At 38.0% G+C, this 16,066-nt stretch overlaps 1 protein-coding gene across 2 annotated transcripts in view; it reads right to left on the bottom strand.

The window, feature by feature from the left end:
• ap3b1a (adaptor related protein complex 3 subunit beta 1a) overlaps positions 1-16,066 on the bottom strand; it is an 81,805-nt gene that overhangs the window by 10,482 nt on the left and 55,257 nt on the right. For both annotated transcript variants that reach the window (XM_063011085.1, XM_063011084.1), the window contains 4 exons: positions 9,293-9,521; positions 9,096-9,180; positions 4,829-4,926; positions 1,501-1,630 (listed from right to left, as the gene is read on the bottom strand). In XM_063011085.1, coding sequence (XP_062867155.1) covers positions 1,501-1,630; positions 4,829-4,926; positions 9,096-9,180; positions 9,293-9,521 — 542 coding nt within the window. The remainder of the gene's footprint in view (positions 1-1,500; positions 1,631-4,828; positions 4,927-9,095; positions 9,181-9,292; positions 9,522-16,066) is intronic.

Raw genomic sequence — 16,066 nt, 5'->3', positions numbered from 1 at the left:
TATAATAGCCGCAGACTTCAACAACCGACACCCAGAAACACCACCAATTTCACACAGCACTGTTGCATCCCTCATAGCCAAATTCCGAGAAACCGGGACTGTGGACAACAAGCCACGTAGTGGTCGTTCGAAGACCGCTACTGACGAAGAAACCTCAACAATGGTTTTGGCAGCCTTTGCGAAAAGTCCATGATGCAGCACGTGACGTCCTGCAGCAGAATGTGGTGTCAGCCAGTCATCCTTTGTACGGATTCTTCATACCAATAAGTGGCACCCCTTCAAGATCCAGCTGCAACAGAAACTATCAAAGGATGACCCTGATAGACGTGTCGAGTTCTGCACCTGGGCGTTAGACCAACATCAACGGGATCCCGCATTCGCACAGGGTATTCTGTTCAGTGACGAGGCCAATTTTTATGTCAGTGGTGAGGTCAACCGCCAGAACGTAAGTTACACACCACTCAACTTTTATCTCTGGGGTCATCTCAAACAAATTGTGTATGCTGAGAAAATCCCCAACAAACACCACCTTCAGCACCGCATCGTGGAGGCTTGTGACAGCATTTCTCCAGAGATTCTCATGCGGGTTCATAACGATTGGATCCAGCGCCTTCAGCTCTGTGTTCAGCACCAGGGACAACACACTGAACACGTCAAATAGCTGTGCATCACAGGGAATGTTCCTGGTTGTTGTTGCAAATTTCTGTGTTGATAACTTTTGAACCACAAGAGATATTGCAAATCTGATTGTGGCAGATTTCTGAGAAAATTCTGGTCTTCTTAGATATGCTACATGACCACCTTCCCACTGGAAAAACTTGTCCTTGATCCAATATGGCGGCTTTCAAGATGGCGGCCATGTTCCGGACATAGCCTAAAAGATAGGCCCCCTCATCCATTACTTGCTGGGGTATTCAGATATGTCATTTTCCCTTTCGTTTCTGAAATAAAAGAGTGTCCTGAGACTTTTGACTAGGTAAGGTATTGCAGAGGGGAACCATCATGACTCTCTCGACACACAAAAACACACACATTTGTATGTGTGTGTTGCTCAGTAAGGCACAATTTAGACATTTATAAATGATTTATTCACTATGCATTGAGCTTTCTTTATTGTGACCTTTATTAGTACATTGGGGGTCTGTTTCGTGGAAATCAGTAATAATCAATAATAATTAATAATAATATTAATAATGCACACTAAACACCCTTTAAGACCATGTTATGCAAATAACTGAGCATGAATTATTACCTATATGTACATGTTATTAGTGTAGTGAAACAGGCAGCACATGTGTGCTCTAGATAATGACAGGATTATTGCTGTATGTCAATTGATTTAATAAAAGTTTAATAAAGTGTTCCATATTCTAAATTGTAAAATGTTTACACACTCACACTTGCACTTAACCTACAGTTGCAACTCAACCAGTTGGGTTAGTTAGAGTAACTAACTTTTAAAGGGAATACAGTGGGTTTGATAAAAGGCAGGGCAATTACCTGTATATGTTATTTTCTCCTGATGGTACTACACCCACGTTAGCCACATTCACCACGTTTTTACTGACTGACGTGCTCTTGGATGGCAGATTGACAGTAGCAGAGGATTCGTTCATTCCAAGCAATTTTCCTGTAATAGACAATACATAAAAGTTTTTAAGTAAAAGACAATACATATAGGTCTTATATTTAAAAAAAATATATAAGTACAGTTTAAAATATGCAGAATTCATATTTTCAATCAAGAAAACCTTCTGGCAACTTCTGAACTTCACACAAGTGGTACTGAATATTTCAGAAGAACAGCAGAAGTATGGTTTGGTAGAAGAGGAATAATGGGTCAGAACTTTCTTTTATTGCTGGGATGTTGTAATAAAATCATTTAATCTTTGTTACAAATCTTTAGTTTTTAAAAGGTGTTTTATTGTTTCAGAAGGACAATGTTTTTGTGCACAACGTGAGGTCCAGGAATACATTGTTAGGTTGTTTATTTGGATTTGTACATACATTTTTACTCTTTGGTTACATTAAAGACAGATCAGCTAGCTACAGGTTACACACGATTCATTAGTTCAATTAATTCTAGTTCAATGTCAAATACTGTCACAGGCAATTTTGTATCGACGATTCACCTAACTTACTTTGGACTTTGGGAGGTAAACTCTAGACAAAAAGGACCCGGATCGCTTCACCTGGGAATCAAACCCAGGACCTTCTAAATGTTTGGCTGAATTTAAGGTGGAGAACATAAATCAGCCTGCACAAATGTCGGACCCAAATACCTCTAAAACATTAGAGATTAGAAATGGAATGTCAACGTCAAGTTTTTGAGCTGAATGAAAGAGCAGCAAAATCCAAAAAAGCCTTTTCCATAAAGTTGGGAGCTGTTATAAACACAAAGTAGAGACCAATTTTTTTCTCTAAGTCTGTTTATAAAGAGCCCACAGTGTGTGATTCTACAGATCACTGCTACAGATGATGCAAATGACGAGAAAGAATATGGGTATAAAAAGGGTAGATTTAAGTCATTCAAATCTTATGCTCAGCCCAGCAGATATGCTGTTTGACTAGAGTTGCCTCTGTCTTATTAATTCATTTCTTTATTTATTAGCATGGCAGATCAGCATGTTGCAAACAACTGTTAGAGGCATGCAATTTGTGTTTGTTTGTGTTTATCTGGAATATCAGCGAGTGGTATGCTACAGATTTTGTCGAGTGCCTTTTGTATAACCAAGGAGATTACAGCAGCCAAAACAGACAGCCACACAGTCAGCTGAGCCTGATTTGCGGGCTTTTGAACCATATGCAAAAAGTGGTGCTGACATTCCTCCAGTAATATCTTAGCCAGCTAAATCCCTTTTATTACCCATACTGCTGCTGCAATTTTTGTATAGTGGCAACTAGGGCTGGGCGATATCTCAATATTTTTTAGCTAAATGGCGATATACGATATATATCTCGATATTTTTTCATCCCATAAGGTAATAACAGCAAGACACTTCTGAGACAAAGCTACATGTTCCAAATTTTTTACAGGCACTTTTATTAATATTCATGCTGGGGAAGATTTACACAATAACTATTTTTCCTTAAAAAAAAAAAAAACTATTGTAAGAAAATGTTTGTTGTTTTCTAACGTCTCACCTGTCGTGTAATGTGAATTACAAAAATATTGTCTGGCCCTTTAAGAATGTTAAGTGTACAGTACTATATGGCGCAGGGAGCGAAGTGTGTAGGGAAAATAACAGAAACTGACCGTTTTCGGCTGTGCTTGTGTGAGCTTGCCTGTTTTGCACTGAGCTTGTATGACATTAAAAGTATAAACTAACGTGCATGTCAGCCCGTGCATGAGCTTGTATGTTTATATTGGTTTTTGAAACAAATAACGACTCGTTTTCTTGTTTTTCAACTTTGGGATTTGAAGTGAAAAACGAAAGGTACACGGCGCTCGAAGATTTTGAAGTTTTCGGCTTTCTCTACAGAATACATTATTCTGCTGCTCATCTGACACTTTGAATCCGAACCATCTCCAAATAATTGAGCCATTATTATTCTTTTTACTAACCAGCTCCTCTTCGATAGCTTCTGTCATGTCTTTATCTGTCTCCATGCTATCGCTGCCTGCAGGAATTACTGGTGAAGCGGTGGGGAGGGGGGAGTTGTGTTCAGTGAGGGAGAGGGGCGGGGCAGGTGAACATGTGCAGAGACAAACTGGGAGAAGAGAAAGACGAACTGTCGGATCTAATTGGAACGCAACATCTATATCGATATATGCGATATTGTCTTATCTTATATCGCGTATAAAAATATATCAATATATTGTAAAATCTCGATATATCGCCCAGCCCTAGTGGCAACAATGTCTTAGAGAAAAAAGATTCAGTTTTAACATACCGATAGCATTACAATTGTGTGATAACAGTGCTGTGTGTAGGTTTCATAATTTTCCTCCAAATCAGAAGCAAAACAAAAGAGGATTGTTGCTATCTGGAAGGAGAACTTCACAGTCAGTCCCCATGAGTCAGAGACAGGGTGGCTTAAGACAGCGTGGCAACTGTTAAGGAAGAAATCTGTTTTGAAGTTGTTTGAGTGGAACAATTTCTCTGTTCCTGTTTGAGAGGAGGGAGAGGAGAGAGGCCAGTGGCGGATGACCCACATGGCAAGGAGGCTGATACCATACCCAAAGACCACGACTATGCTTTGGATACCGCAGTTGTTGACTTAGTTTTCAATTAAAACATGTCTTTCAGAGAGGAGATCCTGTAGCTGAGGATTTTTGGGAACAAATTGAGAAGCTTACTATGACCCAGGGGTTTGGCAATGACGGTTTAGCTGGCTCAGACAGAGACATTTTTTCTTTTTACAAAGTAAGACGTCCAGATGGCTCCTATTAGAGATAGATAAACTAAAATGTGTTAACTGCGCTTGTTTGAATAACCAACTAACATCGCTGACCATAAGACAAAGCAAACCTTGAGGTGACCGAGAGGAAGATGACATTGAGTATGAGTATGCTGTAAATGTGTGGTAAAAAATGTGAAAAAGCATAGGCATATAGCCCAGATAGAAACTTTAATGAATGCTGCACCCCCCTGTGAAACAACTAAAAGGAAATTAACAATTGCCAAGAAATTATGAGAATAATTTCCTCTTTTGCAGACATTCCAGGTAGAACTCAGTCTGTTCCACTCAGGTTTTTAAGCTAGTTTGGGGATATGGCAGCACTTAAAAACAAATAACAACACTGCTTTGCTCATTACAATTAAAGTAAATTGCCAATACAAATGTGTGTGTACGTCTGTGTCTGAATATACAGTATGTGTGTTACCTTGCTCTCGGTTGAAGTCTTGTTCAGTCATGGTGATTGGACGGAGCAGCTCTCCCACCCCTGGCTGGATAGAGACTCTGAACTTCTGTTCTTTTGTACTACAAAATATAACATTATATTAATAGACACACTCACACTTCAATATTGCACTATTTGAGTGCCTCAGGGTACAAGTTACTCTGAGGTACTTTCTAATCCTGTGTATTTTATAAATGCATCGTGTTATAAAAATAGTAAAAACAGCACATGTAACAGTAGCTTTGCAACTAAATACAAAAAAACTAGCATCAAAGCAGCAACAGTAATTTGTTCTTAATTGATTGCCAATTAACAGCAAGTAACAGCATAAGATGTTTGATAACTAGTATTTATTATGCTCAATTTTAAAGCAGCATATGGGAATTATGAGGTAAGATTTTAATTTACCCTAGTATTCCCATATCACCCCATTGTTGGATTCACTCCACTGGCTATATGCAAGATGCATTTTTTTTTTTCAATTTATTTAGGCCAATATAACTGGTGTAAAAAACAAGGTGGCCCTACTGTAAATGTGTTTTATTTTGTTGACTCGTACACTGTAACAGTACCCTAACAACCATTTTCTTGTGTAAGTAGATTAACACTTTTCATTAGGTTCAGATCCCAGGACAGGGTTCTGATTAGGGTAGTGACTGAAAGAATGCCAAACACTTGCCTGTTCTTCTCTGCCAGTTAACACTAATGCTAAATGTTGCTACATAGTCAAATAAATCACACAGCAGCTGGTAAAGAGAAGAAGTTTAAATCAGTAAATGGTTTCTTAAGTATAAAAATATGTATATTGTATACAGTATATGTATATGCTATGGCTTCTGCAAATTAAATAAAACTTGAAAGATTGATGTTCTAGTAACTGTTTTAGCAGCAAATGGTGATCCTGACAACCTTTAGATTATTATACAGTAGATTAAAAATCTGATATGGTGCCAAGAAAAGTGAAAAATCGTAAGTGGCAGAGAAGTATGTGATAGAGGTGAGATGTGCAGTAGGAATAACAAACTCAGAGTATCTAGGATTAGCTTTGAGTCCTTTTCGTATGGTCACAAACAGGCTGATTTGTAGGGAGCAGTTTGAGAAGAGACTGGAGAGATATGCATTGAAGAAAAGAGAAATGGAAGGTGGCAGGAGAAAAATAGAGTACACATGCATTAATGAGAGGCTTTGTGAGATCTTTATATATCAGTTTGGATACTGGCCTAACTGAAAACACACAGCATTGCACACACGCACACACACAGACATAGAAAACCAGAGACAGACAGGCAGGCTGATAGACACAGTAGTGTCTCAATAGAGGAGCATTCATTAGCAATAATCCACCTTAATGTTGCTGTATAATCCATTTATGGCAATGTGATTCGTGCACTGCCACCACCTAGTATTGATCAAATGCTAATTAAAAAAAAATCAATTACATACTCCTCAAAGAAAGACAAATGCAATAAATTAGTTTATTAAAAACATAATACATATAACAAAAGTGTGAAATAACACATTACTATAATATCTGGCTATGCTTGTATGCATGTGTGAAAAACATCAACTGTGGTAGTAGTTCAAGTAAAATTTATTTATATTTACATTTACATTTTCAGCATTTAGCAGACGCTTTTATCCAAAGCGACTTACACAGTGAGCGGAACACAATGAGCAATTGAGGGTTAAGGGCCTTGCTCAGGGACCCAACAGTGGCAACTTGGTGGTGGCGGGGCTTGAACCGGCAACCTTCTGTTTACTAGTCCAGTACCCACTTAGCTATCACTGGCCCAGTTTTTTTTTTCTTTATATATATATAGCGCTTTTTACAATACACATTGTCTCAAAGCAAGTTTACAAAATCCAAAACCAACAGATACAAAAACCTCTGTTGAGCAAGCCGAGGGCAACAGTGGCAAGGGAAAACTCCCTTAAAATTACAGGAAGAAACCTTGAGAGAAACCAGATTCAGCAGGGCCCATCCTTCTTGGGTGGTCTGGAGGATACTTTCAATGAATAAGATTTAGCAATAAATAAATAAATAAATAAGAGTTATTATTCAGTCCAGTCTGTAATAAAGTCTGTAGTGAGTTCTTGACATTCTTGGTGCAAACACACCAATAGTTGCTTAATAGTAGTTGCTTCTCTAAAGCAAGACTAGCAAGCTTGCTACATTCTTAGCTATGTTATTACATAGCTAAGAATGTAGAGTTGAGGTCAAATGTCTAAATACACTTGTATGTACGTTAATGCACCCTTAAGACCTGAATGATTTCAGCAGCTGTTCTCAAGTGTGACTTAGCCAGGTATGCTAAGGCGTACTAAATATTATAGTTAAGTTACACTCTGTAACGGCAGACACAGCTTTTGTTTGTCTCCACAGCTTTTAGTTTTGCTAAGCGACTGCTCATATTTAACAATCTTAAAATTTAATAATCTTAAATAATATTTGATGGTGGTGTGGCATTATCCTCTGGGCAGGGAGGCTCTGCCTTAATGGGATTGTTTTAGCTCCCTTAAAATATTTTGAAAAAGCCATTTTTAAATAGTTCAACAAAATTTTTGCTTACAAAATGTGATAATGGCAAATCATCTTACTCAACCGCTTCTTATCCTACAGCTAGATTTTAATGGTAACTTTTTTCCACAGAAGTTACAGCTTAACAAATAAAAGTTATTTACTATGATGTAGAAAGGTACAAAGTTGTCATTGCTTGAAAGAGGATTATAGTAGTTTATATATATCTTAACATGCTTAAAAGTTTGTTAGCTTATTAACTGGCTTGTTTTTGGATTAATCTCCAGGATCTCTCTCTAATTATGTTATGTCAATTATGATATGACATGTTAATTATGAATAAGCAAAAACTGCTACTGATAAAATGATCTATTTTGATGGCATTCTACAATTAAGGGCTAATTAACATTAAAATTAACATTAACATTCTTTTAGTATTATTTTAGTATTATGCAATTAGAACACCCACAGACATTTAGAGAACATGTCAAACTTCATGTTTAAACTCAGCAAAGACTAGGGTTAAACCTGATTTTTTTTAATGCATTTTCTCGTCTTTCGCCCCTTCCCACACGTGTGCAGTAGCCGACTGCATCTTTTCACCTGCACAAGGCGAGTTCATATGCGGATCAGCTTTGTGTACAAAGAGCCACATTCTGATCCACATTATCCCTTAACTCCGTGCAGACGCCATCAATCAGCCAGCAAAGGTCATAATTGCATCAGTTGTAAGGTCCCTATCCGGCTCCATCCCTGTATGAACAACAGCCAATCGTTCATATTGCCTCCCAGCCCAGCCGGATGACAGAGCTGAGTTTCAAACTGACGAGTTTGAAATGTCAGCTTTGGTGTGCTAGCGTGTTTTACTATTGCGTCACCTGAGCGGCAAACCTGAAATGTTTGAGATGTGAAGAACTAACACGGTTTCACCTTAAAAAAGGAGAAATAATGGGTGTGTTCGAAAAGCTAGTGTGCTGTCTACATAGGCAGCATTTTACGTCATCCTGTGCGCGCTCCCGAGAAGGAGGCTGTTCGAAATCCTAGATGCCTTAAAATCCACACTTCTGAGGCATCTTATTATTTCAATGTTATTTTGGCTCAAGAACGAGTGAGCATCGGACGCTGCCTTAGTGATCAAGACAATCCCAGCATTCATGGCTGACGGGGCGGAGAAACAAATGGAGTTATTTTCAAACGTAAATAAAATATTACTGATTTTTAACTTGTATAAACTTGTACCGAGTGTTTTTATTTGCAAGTTCGGGCTTGTCAGGAAATTTAAGCGTTATCGGTACATGAAGGGAGATGTTATATTGACGTTAGCGTGCTGTGCTACCTCAGTTTATTGGTTTTAATGGCGAGATGCTAAATGCTAAACGCGAAATGCTAAACCCGATTGAATCGCTGTAGTGCGTTCGAATAACCTGACTTATAAGTCACTGACTTATTAGAATCCTCTCTACTAAGTCAGCTGCCTATGTAGACAGTAAGACAGCAAGGCAGCTCCCTAGGTTTTCAAACACACCCAATGTTTCATAAACTGTAATGTCTTAATTAAAAAAGAGAATGATCAGAAAATACTATCTTTAAAATTATTATATGTATTACACCATATAATATGTATTTCGTTTTAGTTTTTTTTCCATACTTTTCCATCTTAAATATTTTTAAACAAAGACAGTCAGGCCAACTGCCAAAGGAATTATGCAAAAGTTAAACAACAGTTCTTACCACAAGTTGAAATTAGCTGCTTGGGTTGAATCATTAAAGTCCACACCAACTGATACTGTTGCTGAAGCATTCCTCTCCAAACATTCTGTGACAGAGAAAGATATCCTAAATATGTATTATTATTTATTAAAAACAAAACAAAACAAAAAATGATCAGGTTATGTAGTCTTATCATGTGCTTCAGTATTTGAACATACCAATATTGTTAAAGCAGTGCATCTTCTGGGCTGTGGGTGAAATCTCTGAGATATGGATGTTGTTTAAGACTTGGTCACTGTTGTTGGTAAGCGTTAGCTGTACAGAAATCATGCGGTCATTATAGATACATGGTTGACGAGTGAAGTGATAGTGAGCAGCAAGGCCTTTCCCAGTTATGCAGTGAAGCAGCTCATATGAACGATCAGGAACAAACACAGGACTGCCCACCTGCAGACAAATGCCAAGTTACAAACCCTCCTGTACACACCATTGAATGTATTCATTACTGTAATAAATTATTATTCATCCTTATGAATCCAGTACACCAATACACTGAAAACATTGTAGATATTGTCTGTAGTTTTACATCGATGATCAACTTTATGATTACCAAATACATTGGTAAATCAGTGGTACGAACAGGTCACTTATCAAAATATAAATGGTGAAATTGACAGTTGAGGACATTCAGAGACATGCACCATAGCCCTGTTATTGTTGTTTTGGCTGAATGTTTTGGGTCAATGTCATGTTGACAGGCAAACTATTGTCCTATTCTGAACTTGTGTGCACTCTGTGGAGAGATTTTCTTCAAGGATGTTCTTTATTCGGTTGCATCCCTGTTCATCCCTGTGCTGTGTCTGGCAAAAAAAACAGGAACACTGCACATGTTGTTGCATCTAAAGAGTTAAACCTTTCCCACCAGAGAATCATAATCTGAACTCCAAGCATCTTGCCATATTGGCCTAATTTATGGAGTGCTGCAGAAACGGCAGTCCACCCAACTTTTACTCCAATTTCAGTGCATTTTTAAAGAAATTGTTGGGTGCTTTCTTACCTCCCTGACCAAGGTCTATATCCTTTAAGAAAAATTATGATACAAGTCTGCCTAAGATCTGAATGTGAAAAAAACATCACATTTAATAGTAGCCTTAATAATAGCCTTCACTCTTTTGTTAAAGCATTTCACAGGATTTTCTCTGTTTTTCTGTGGAAATCTGAGCCCATTCAGTAAAGGTCAGGCATGTTAATTTAAAGTCTGGCTTAAAAGCAACGTTCCTGTTCATTGCTAATGTTTTCAGTTAGGTTAAGGCCAGGGCTCTGTTCCACCAGGGTACAATCACGCTTTAATAAGAAAACAACCCTTTTTAAACTGCTGCCAAGTTAACTATGCCAGGAAAGCTGTCCACATACTTTTGGCCATATAGCAAAATGATTAGATTGTGAAATCCTATATTCGATTTACTGATTTGAAATACCAAACTAGTATTTCAGACCAGTATAAGAAACAATACTTAGTATTAGATAATTGCATTACTAGTGTGTTTTTCCTAGACACTTTCTTGTTCTCCATTAAATATGCATTTTAATGGCCTTTTAACACATAGCTGTGCACACATTCACACTCAGCCACCCATACACCCAATTTATGGAAGCATGTTTAGAGATGTCAGAGCAGCCAGTGTTGATAAAGCCTACTATAATATTAGTGCCGCTTTCAGTTTCCTGATTTACCTCGTTCTCAGCCTCAAATGCACAACCTGGCTAGTTTATTTCAGCACGTGTCACTCTGTTCAAGGACCAAACAATCTAATGCACAACACTCCACTTATCACTGCTGTCCTCTCTCTCATTCACTCACACGCACACACTATATACAACAAAGTGATGGCATCCTCTGATTTGTAAGAGTAAATAACAGGAGAATAACCTTGACCAGCCTGTTAAACACACACATTAGGAATTTATGTAGCAGAATTTGATTGAGCACCTCTATTAAGAATGAGCATAAAGGAAGTGTGGTGATAGATGGTGACTTACTGTAGTCACCTTCACATAACAGTAAAAAGTTGCTGACAAACACAAAACACACATACCAGGCCAAGAGAGTCAGAGGGAAGACTGACGGGAAGAAAAGAGAGAGAGGGACCAAATGTTTAAATTTACATTTTCGGCATTCAGCGGAAGCACTTACAGAAGTGCTTCCACAGTAAACTTTCCCTACTCTAGTTTAGGTAGACACCAGTCCAAGAACACACAATCTGATGTAACCCTGTTAGTACAAACTTTTTTTTAAGGAAATAAGAAATGAATAAGAGCGTTAGTTGTCAGCTGAAGTGGTTAGTAAAGAGGTGGGTTTTTAATTGTCTTTTGAAGACAGTTAGAGACTCAGATGTTCGGATAGACAGGGAAAGTTCATTCCAACACTTGAGTAAATAAATCAATTTCTACAGCAGTTTTCTGTATAATTCAGCTGTACATGAGGCAATTTGGTTTAAAAATGGAATTGAGACAGCGTTAAGAGAGTGAGACTAAAAGAGACTTTGTGTCAGTTTGTGTAAGTAATTTGGTCTGTACTGATCCCAGTGTGGTGGAACGTCAACATAACCTGCAGCCAAACACAAAAAGATTCAAGGGCAGGGGTTTATATTTGATATTTTATTTGAGTTTAATTTTTTAAGTTAGTCTGCTTACTGTAGAGCTTACATATTATTTATTAAACACTAAATACACACCAAGTGTTAATAGTGTAAGTAGGAATAGGCTAAAAAAAAAAAAAAAAGGTTATTTTTATATACAATATATATATATATATATATATAGTTAGTTTAGTGTAAAAAAGAGAATTGAAATTACTGAATGGTAATTATAAATGAAGATTTGCATATTTAAAATGTTAATAAAATTGTCAATTTAGTGTTTTAAAATATAGTAATTGACAGAATTGCAGATGGATGGTTGTTACAGTAAGAGTATTACATTGTCACTTTATCGATTAATTGTTACAAGATTTTTTTACCCATACCATGTTACCAAACATGCATATTAAAAGGTTATGTAATCACAGATAAAATACATAAAATTTTTCACTTCATCAATGCACACATTAAATTTAAAAGACCTAGAGGTGCCTTCTTTTTCAGTACTGTTTAAAATCTATAAACACATGTAATTCAATAACAATAAACTTAAAGTACAATATAAATGATCTAAATCTAAATATTACTATATGAAAAACCTGAGAGCTCCTCTCACAACTGTCAGAAAAAAACCCCAGATGACCCCCAAGCCTTTTGGGATGACATTGTGTGGACTGATGAGTTAAAAGTGAAACTTTTGAAACACAAGGGCCTTTTAAACTGGTATGAAATGCTAAAATAGCTTTTTTAGACAACTACACAGGCATGATTAGCTATGCGGCGTTTTCCAGGACCTGCCGTGAGCCTGAAAAGGATAAAGCAGTTAAGAAAAGTGAAATGAAATGAATTCTGCTCTTTATCATTACAATCTTTATTAGAGAATCAGGTCACCAGTCCATGAACTAATGTTTAAGTGAACTTGGTTTATGTATTAATCTAAAGCACAACAGCAAGTGCACCTCTAAATATATATAAAAAAAATACAAAATTAAGGTTTTGGAGCGGCCTAGACAAAGTTCTAGAACCACACTGAACACTATGCTCTGCCAGTACCTCAAATGCTTAGTTAATGCTTAATAGTGTGCACAATGAGGCTCAGTGTAAATTAAAGAATATGAACTTCAAGTGCATAATCGTATGCAAAAATTTTTAAAATACATCCACTTCTACAAAGTATTTTAAAATAATATTTTTTTTCTGCAAAGGTTAATGCATATACATATACACCGATCAGACACAACATTAAAATCACCTCCTTGTTTCTGCACTCACTGTCCATTTGATCAGCTCCACTTACCATATAGAAGCACTAAAATTACTGACTGTAGTCCATCTGTTTCTCTGCATACTTTGTTAGCCTCCTTTCATGCTGTTCTTCAAAGGTCAGGACTCTCCCAGGACCACCACAGAGCAGGTATTATTTGGGTGGTGGATCATTCTCAGCACTGCAGTGACACTGACATGGTGGTGGTGTGTTAGTGTGTGTTGTGCTGGTATGAGTGGATAAGACACTGATGAAGTTTTTAAACACCTCACTGTCACTGCTGGACTGAGAATAGTCCACCAACCAAAAATATCCAGCCAACAGCGCCCCGTAGGCAGCGTCCTGTGACCACTGATGAAGGTCTAGAAGATGACCAACTCAAACAGCAGCAATAGATGAGTGATCGTCTCTGACTTTACATCTACAAGGTGGACCAACTACTGTAGGTAGGAGTGTCTAATAGAGTGGACAGTGAGTGGACACGGTATTTAAAAACTCCAGCAGCGTCGCTGTGTCTTATGCACTCATACCAGCACAACACACACTAACACACCACCACCATGTCACTGCAGGGCTAAAAATGATTCACCACCTAAATAATACCTGCTCTGTGGTGGTCCTGGGAGAGTCCTGACCATTGAAGAACAGGGTGAAAGCAGGCTAAAACAGTCAGTAATTGACAACGTGCTTCTATATGGTAAGTGGATCTGATTAAATGGACAGTGAGTATAGAAACAAGGAGGTGGTTTTAATGTTACGGCTGATCGGTGTATATATATACATATATATATATATATATATATATATGGTGGTAGTATATGTCCAGCCTTTTCACATGGCACTATATATATACTGTATATATATATATATATATATATATATATATATATATATATATATATATACTGTATATATATATATATATATATATATATATATATATATATATATACAGTGTATCACAAAAGTGAGTACACCCCTCACATTTCTGCAGATATTTAAGTATATCTTTTCATGGGACAACACTGACAAAATGACACTTTGACACAATGAAAAGTAGTCTGTGTGCAGCTTATATAACAGTGTAAATTTATTCTTCCCTCAAAATAACTCAATATACAGCCATTAATGTCTAAACCACCGGCAACAAAAGTGAGTACACCCCTTAGTGAAAGTTCCTGAAGTGTCAATATTTTGTGTGGCCACCATTATTTCCCAGAACTGCCTTAACTCTCCTGGGCATGGAGTTTACCAGAGCTTCACAGGTTGCCACTGGAATGCTTTTCCACTCCTCCATGACGACATCACGGAGCTGGCGGATATTCGAGACTTTGAGCTCCTCCACCTTCTGCTTGAGGATGCCCCAAAGATGTTCTATTGGGTTTAGGTCTGGAGACATGCTTGGCCAGTCCATCACCTTTACCCTCAGCCTCTTCAATAAAGCAGTGGTCGTCTTAGAGGTGTGTTTGGGGTCATTATCATGCTGGAACACTGCGCTGCGACCCAGTTTCCGGAGGGAGGGGATCATGCTCTGCTTCAGTATTTCACAGTACATATTGGAGTTCATGTGTCCCTCAATGAAATGTAACTCCCCAACACCTGCTGCACCCATGCAGCCCCAGACCATGGCATTCCCACCACCATGCTTGACTGTAGGCATGACACACTTATCTTTGTACTCCTCACCTGATTGCCGCCACACATGCTTGAGACCATCTGAACCAAACAAATTAATCTTGGTCTCATCAGACCATAGGACATGGTTCCAGTAATCCATGTCCTTTGTTGACATGTCTTCAGCAAACTGTTTGCGGGCTTTCTTGTGCAGAGACTTCAGAAGAGGCTTCCTTCTGGGGTGACAGCCATGCAGACCAATTTGATGTAGTGTGCGGCGTATGGTCTGAGCACTGACAGGCTGACCCCCCACCTTTTCAATCTCTGCAGCAATGCTGACAGCACTCCTGCGCCTATCTTTCAAAGACAGCAGTTGGATGTGACGCTGAGCACGTGCACTCAGCTTCTTTGGACGACCAACGCGAGGTCTGTTCTGAGTGGACCCTGCTCTTTTAAAACGCTGGATGATCTTGGCCACTGTGCTGCAGCTCAGTTTCAGGGTGTTGGCAATCTTCTTGTAGCCTTGGCCATCTTCATGTAGCGCAACAATTCGTCTTTTAAGATCCTCAGAGAGTTCTTTGCCATGAGGTGCCATGTTGGAACTTTCAGTGACCAGTATGAGAGAGTGTGAGAGCTGTACTACTAAATTGAACACACCTGCTCCCTATGCACACCTGAGACCTAGTAACACTAACAAATCACATGACATTTTGGAGGGAAAATGACAAGCAGTGCTCAATTTGGACATTTAGGGGTGTAGTCTCTTAGGGGTGTACTCACTTTTGTTGCCGGTGGTTTAGACATTAATGGCTGTATATTGAGTTATTTTGAGGGAAGAATAAATTTACACTGTTATATAAGCTGCACACAGACTACTTTTCATTGTGTCAAAGTGTCATTTTGTCAGTGTTGTCCCATGAAAAGATATACTTAAATATCTGCAGAAATGTGAGGGGTGTACTCACTTTTGTGATACACTGTATATACAGTATATATATATATATACAGTATATGTACAGGGGTTGGACAAAATAACTGAAACACCTGGTTTTAGACCACAATAATTTATTAGTATGGTGTAGGGCCTCCTCTTTTGAACTCTGGTATGTCACCCATAATGTTGTGTGCATTGCAATATTTTGAGCAAAACTGTGCTCTTACCCTGCTAATTGAACCTTCACACTCTGCTCTTACTGGTGCAATGTGCAATTAATGAAGATTGGCCACCAGACTGGTCCAATTTAGCCATGAAACCTCCCACACTAAAATGACAGGTGTTTCAGTTATTTTGTCCAACCCCTGTATATATATATATATATATATATATATATATATATATATATATATATATATATATATATATATATATACAGTGTATCACAAAAGTGAGTACACCCCTCACATTTCTGCAAATATTTCATTATATCTTTTCATGGGACAACACTATAGACATGAAACTTGGATATAACTTAGAG

This window comes from Trichomycterus rosablanca, chromosome 16 (genome assembly GCF_030014385.1).
Source record: "Trichomycterus rosablanca isolate fTriRos1 chromosome 16, fTriRos1.hap1, whole genome shotgun sequence".
NCBI lineage: Eukaryota > Metazoa > Chordata > Actinopteri > Siluriformes > Trichomycteridae > Trichomycterus > Trichomycterus rosablanca.
Note: the sequence above shows the minus strand (reverse complement) of the source record. Positions and strands in the feature narration are given on the sequence as shown.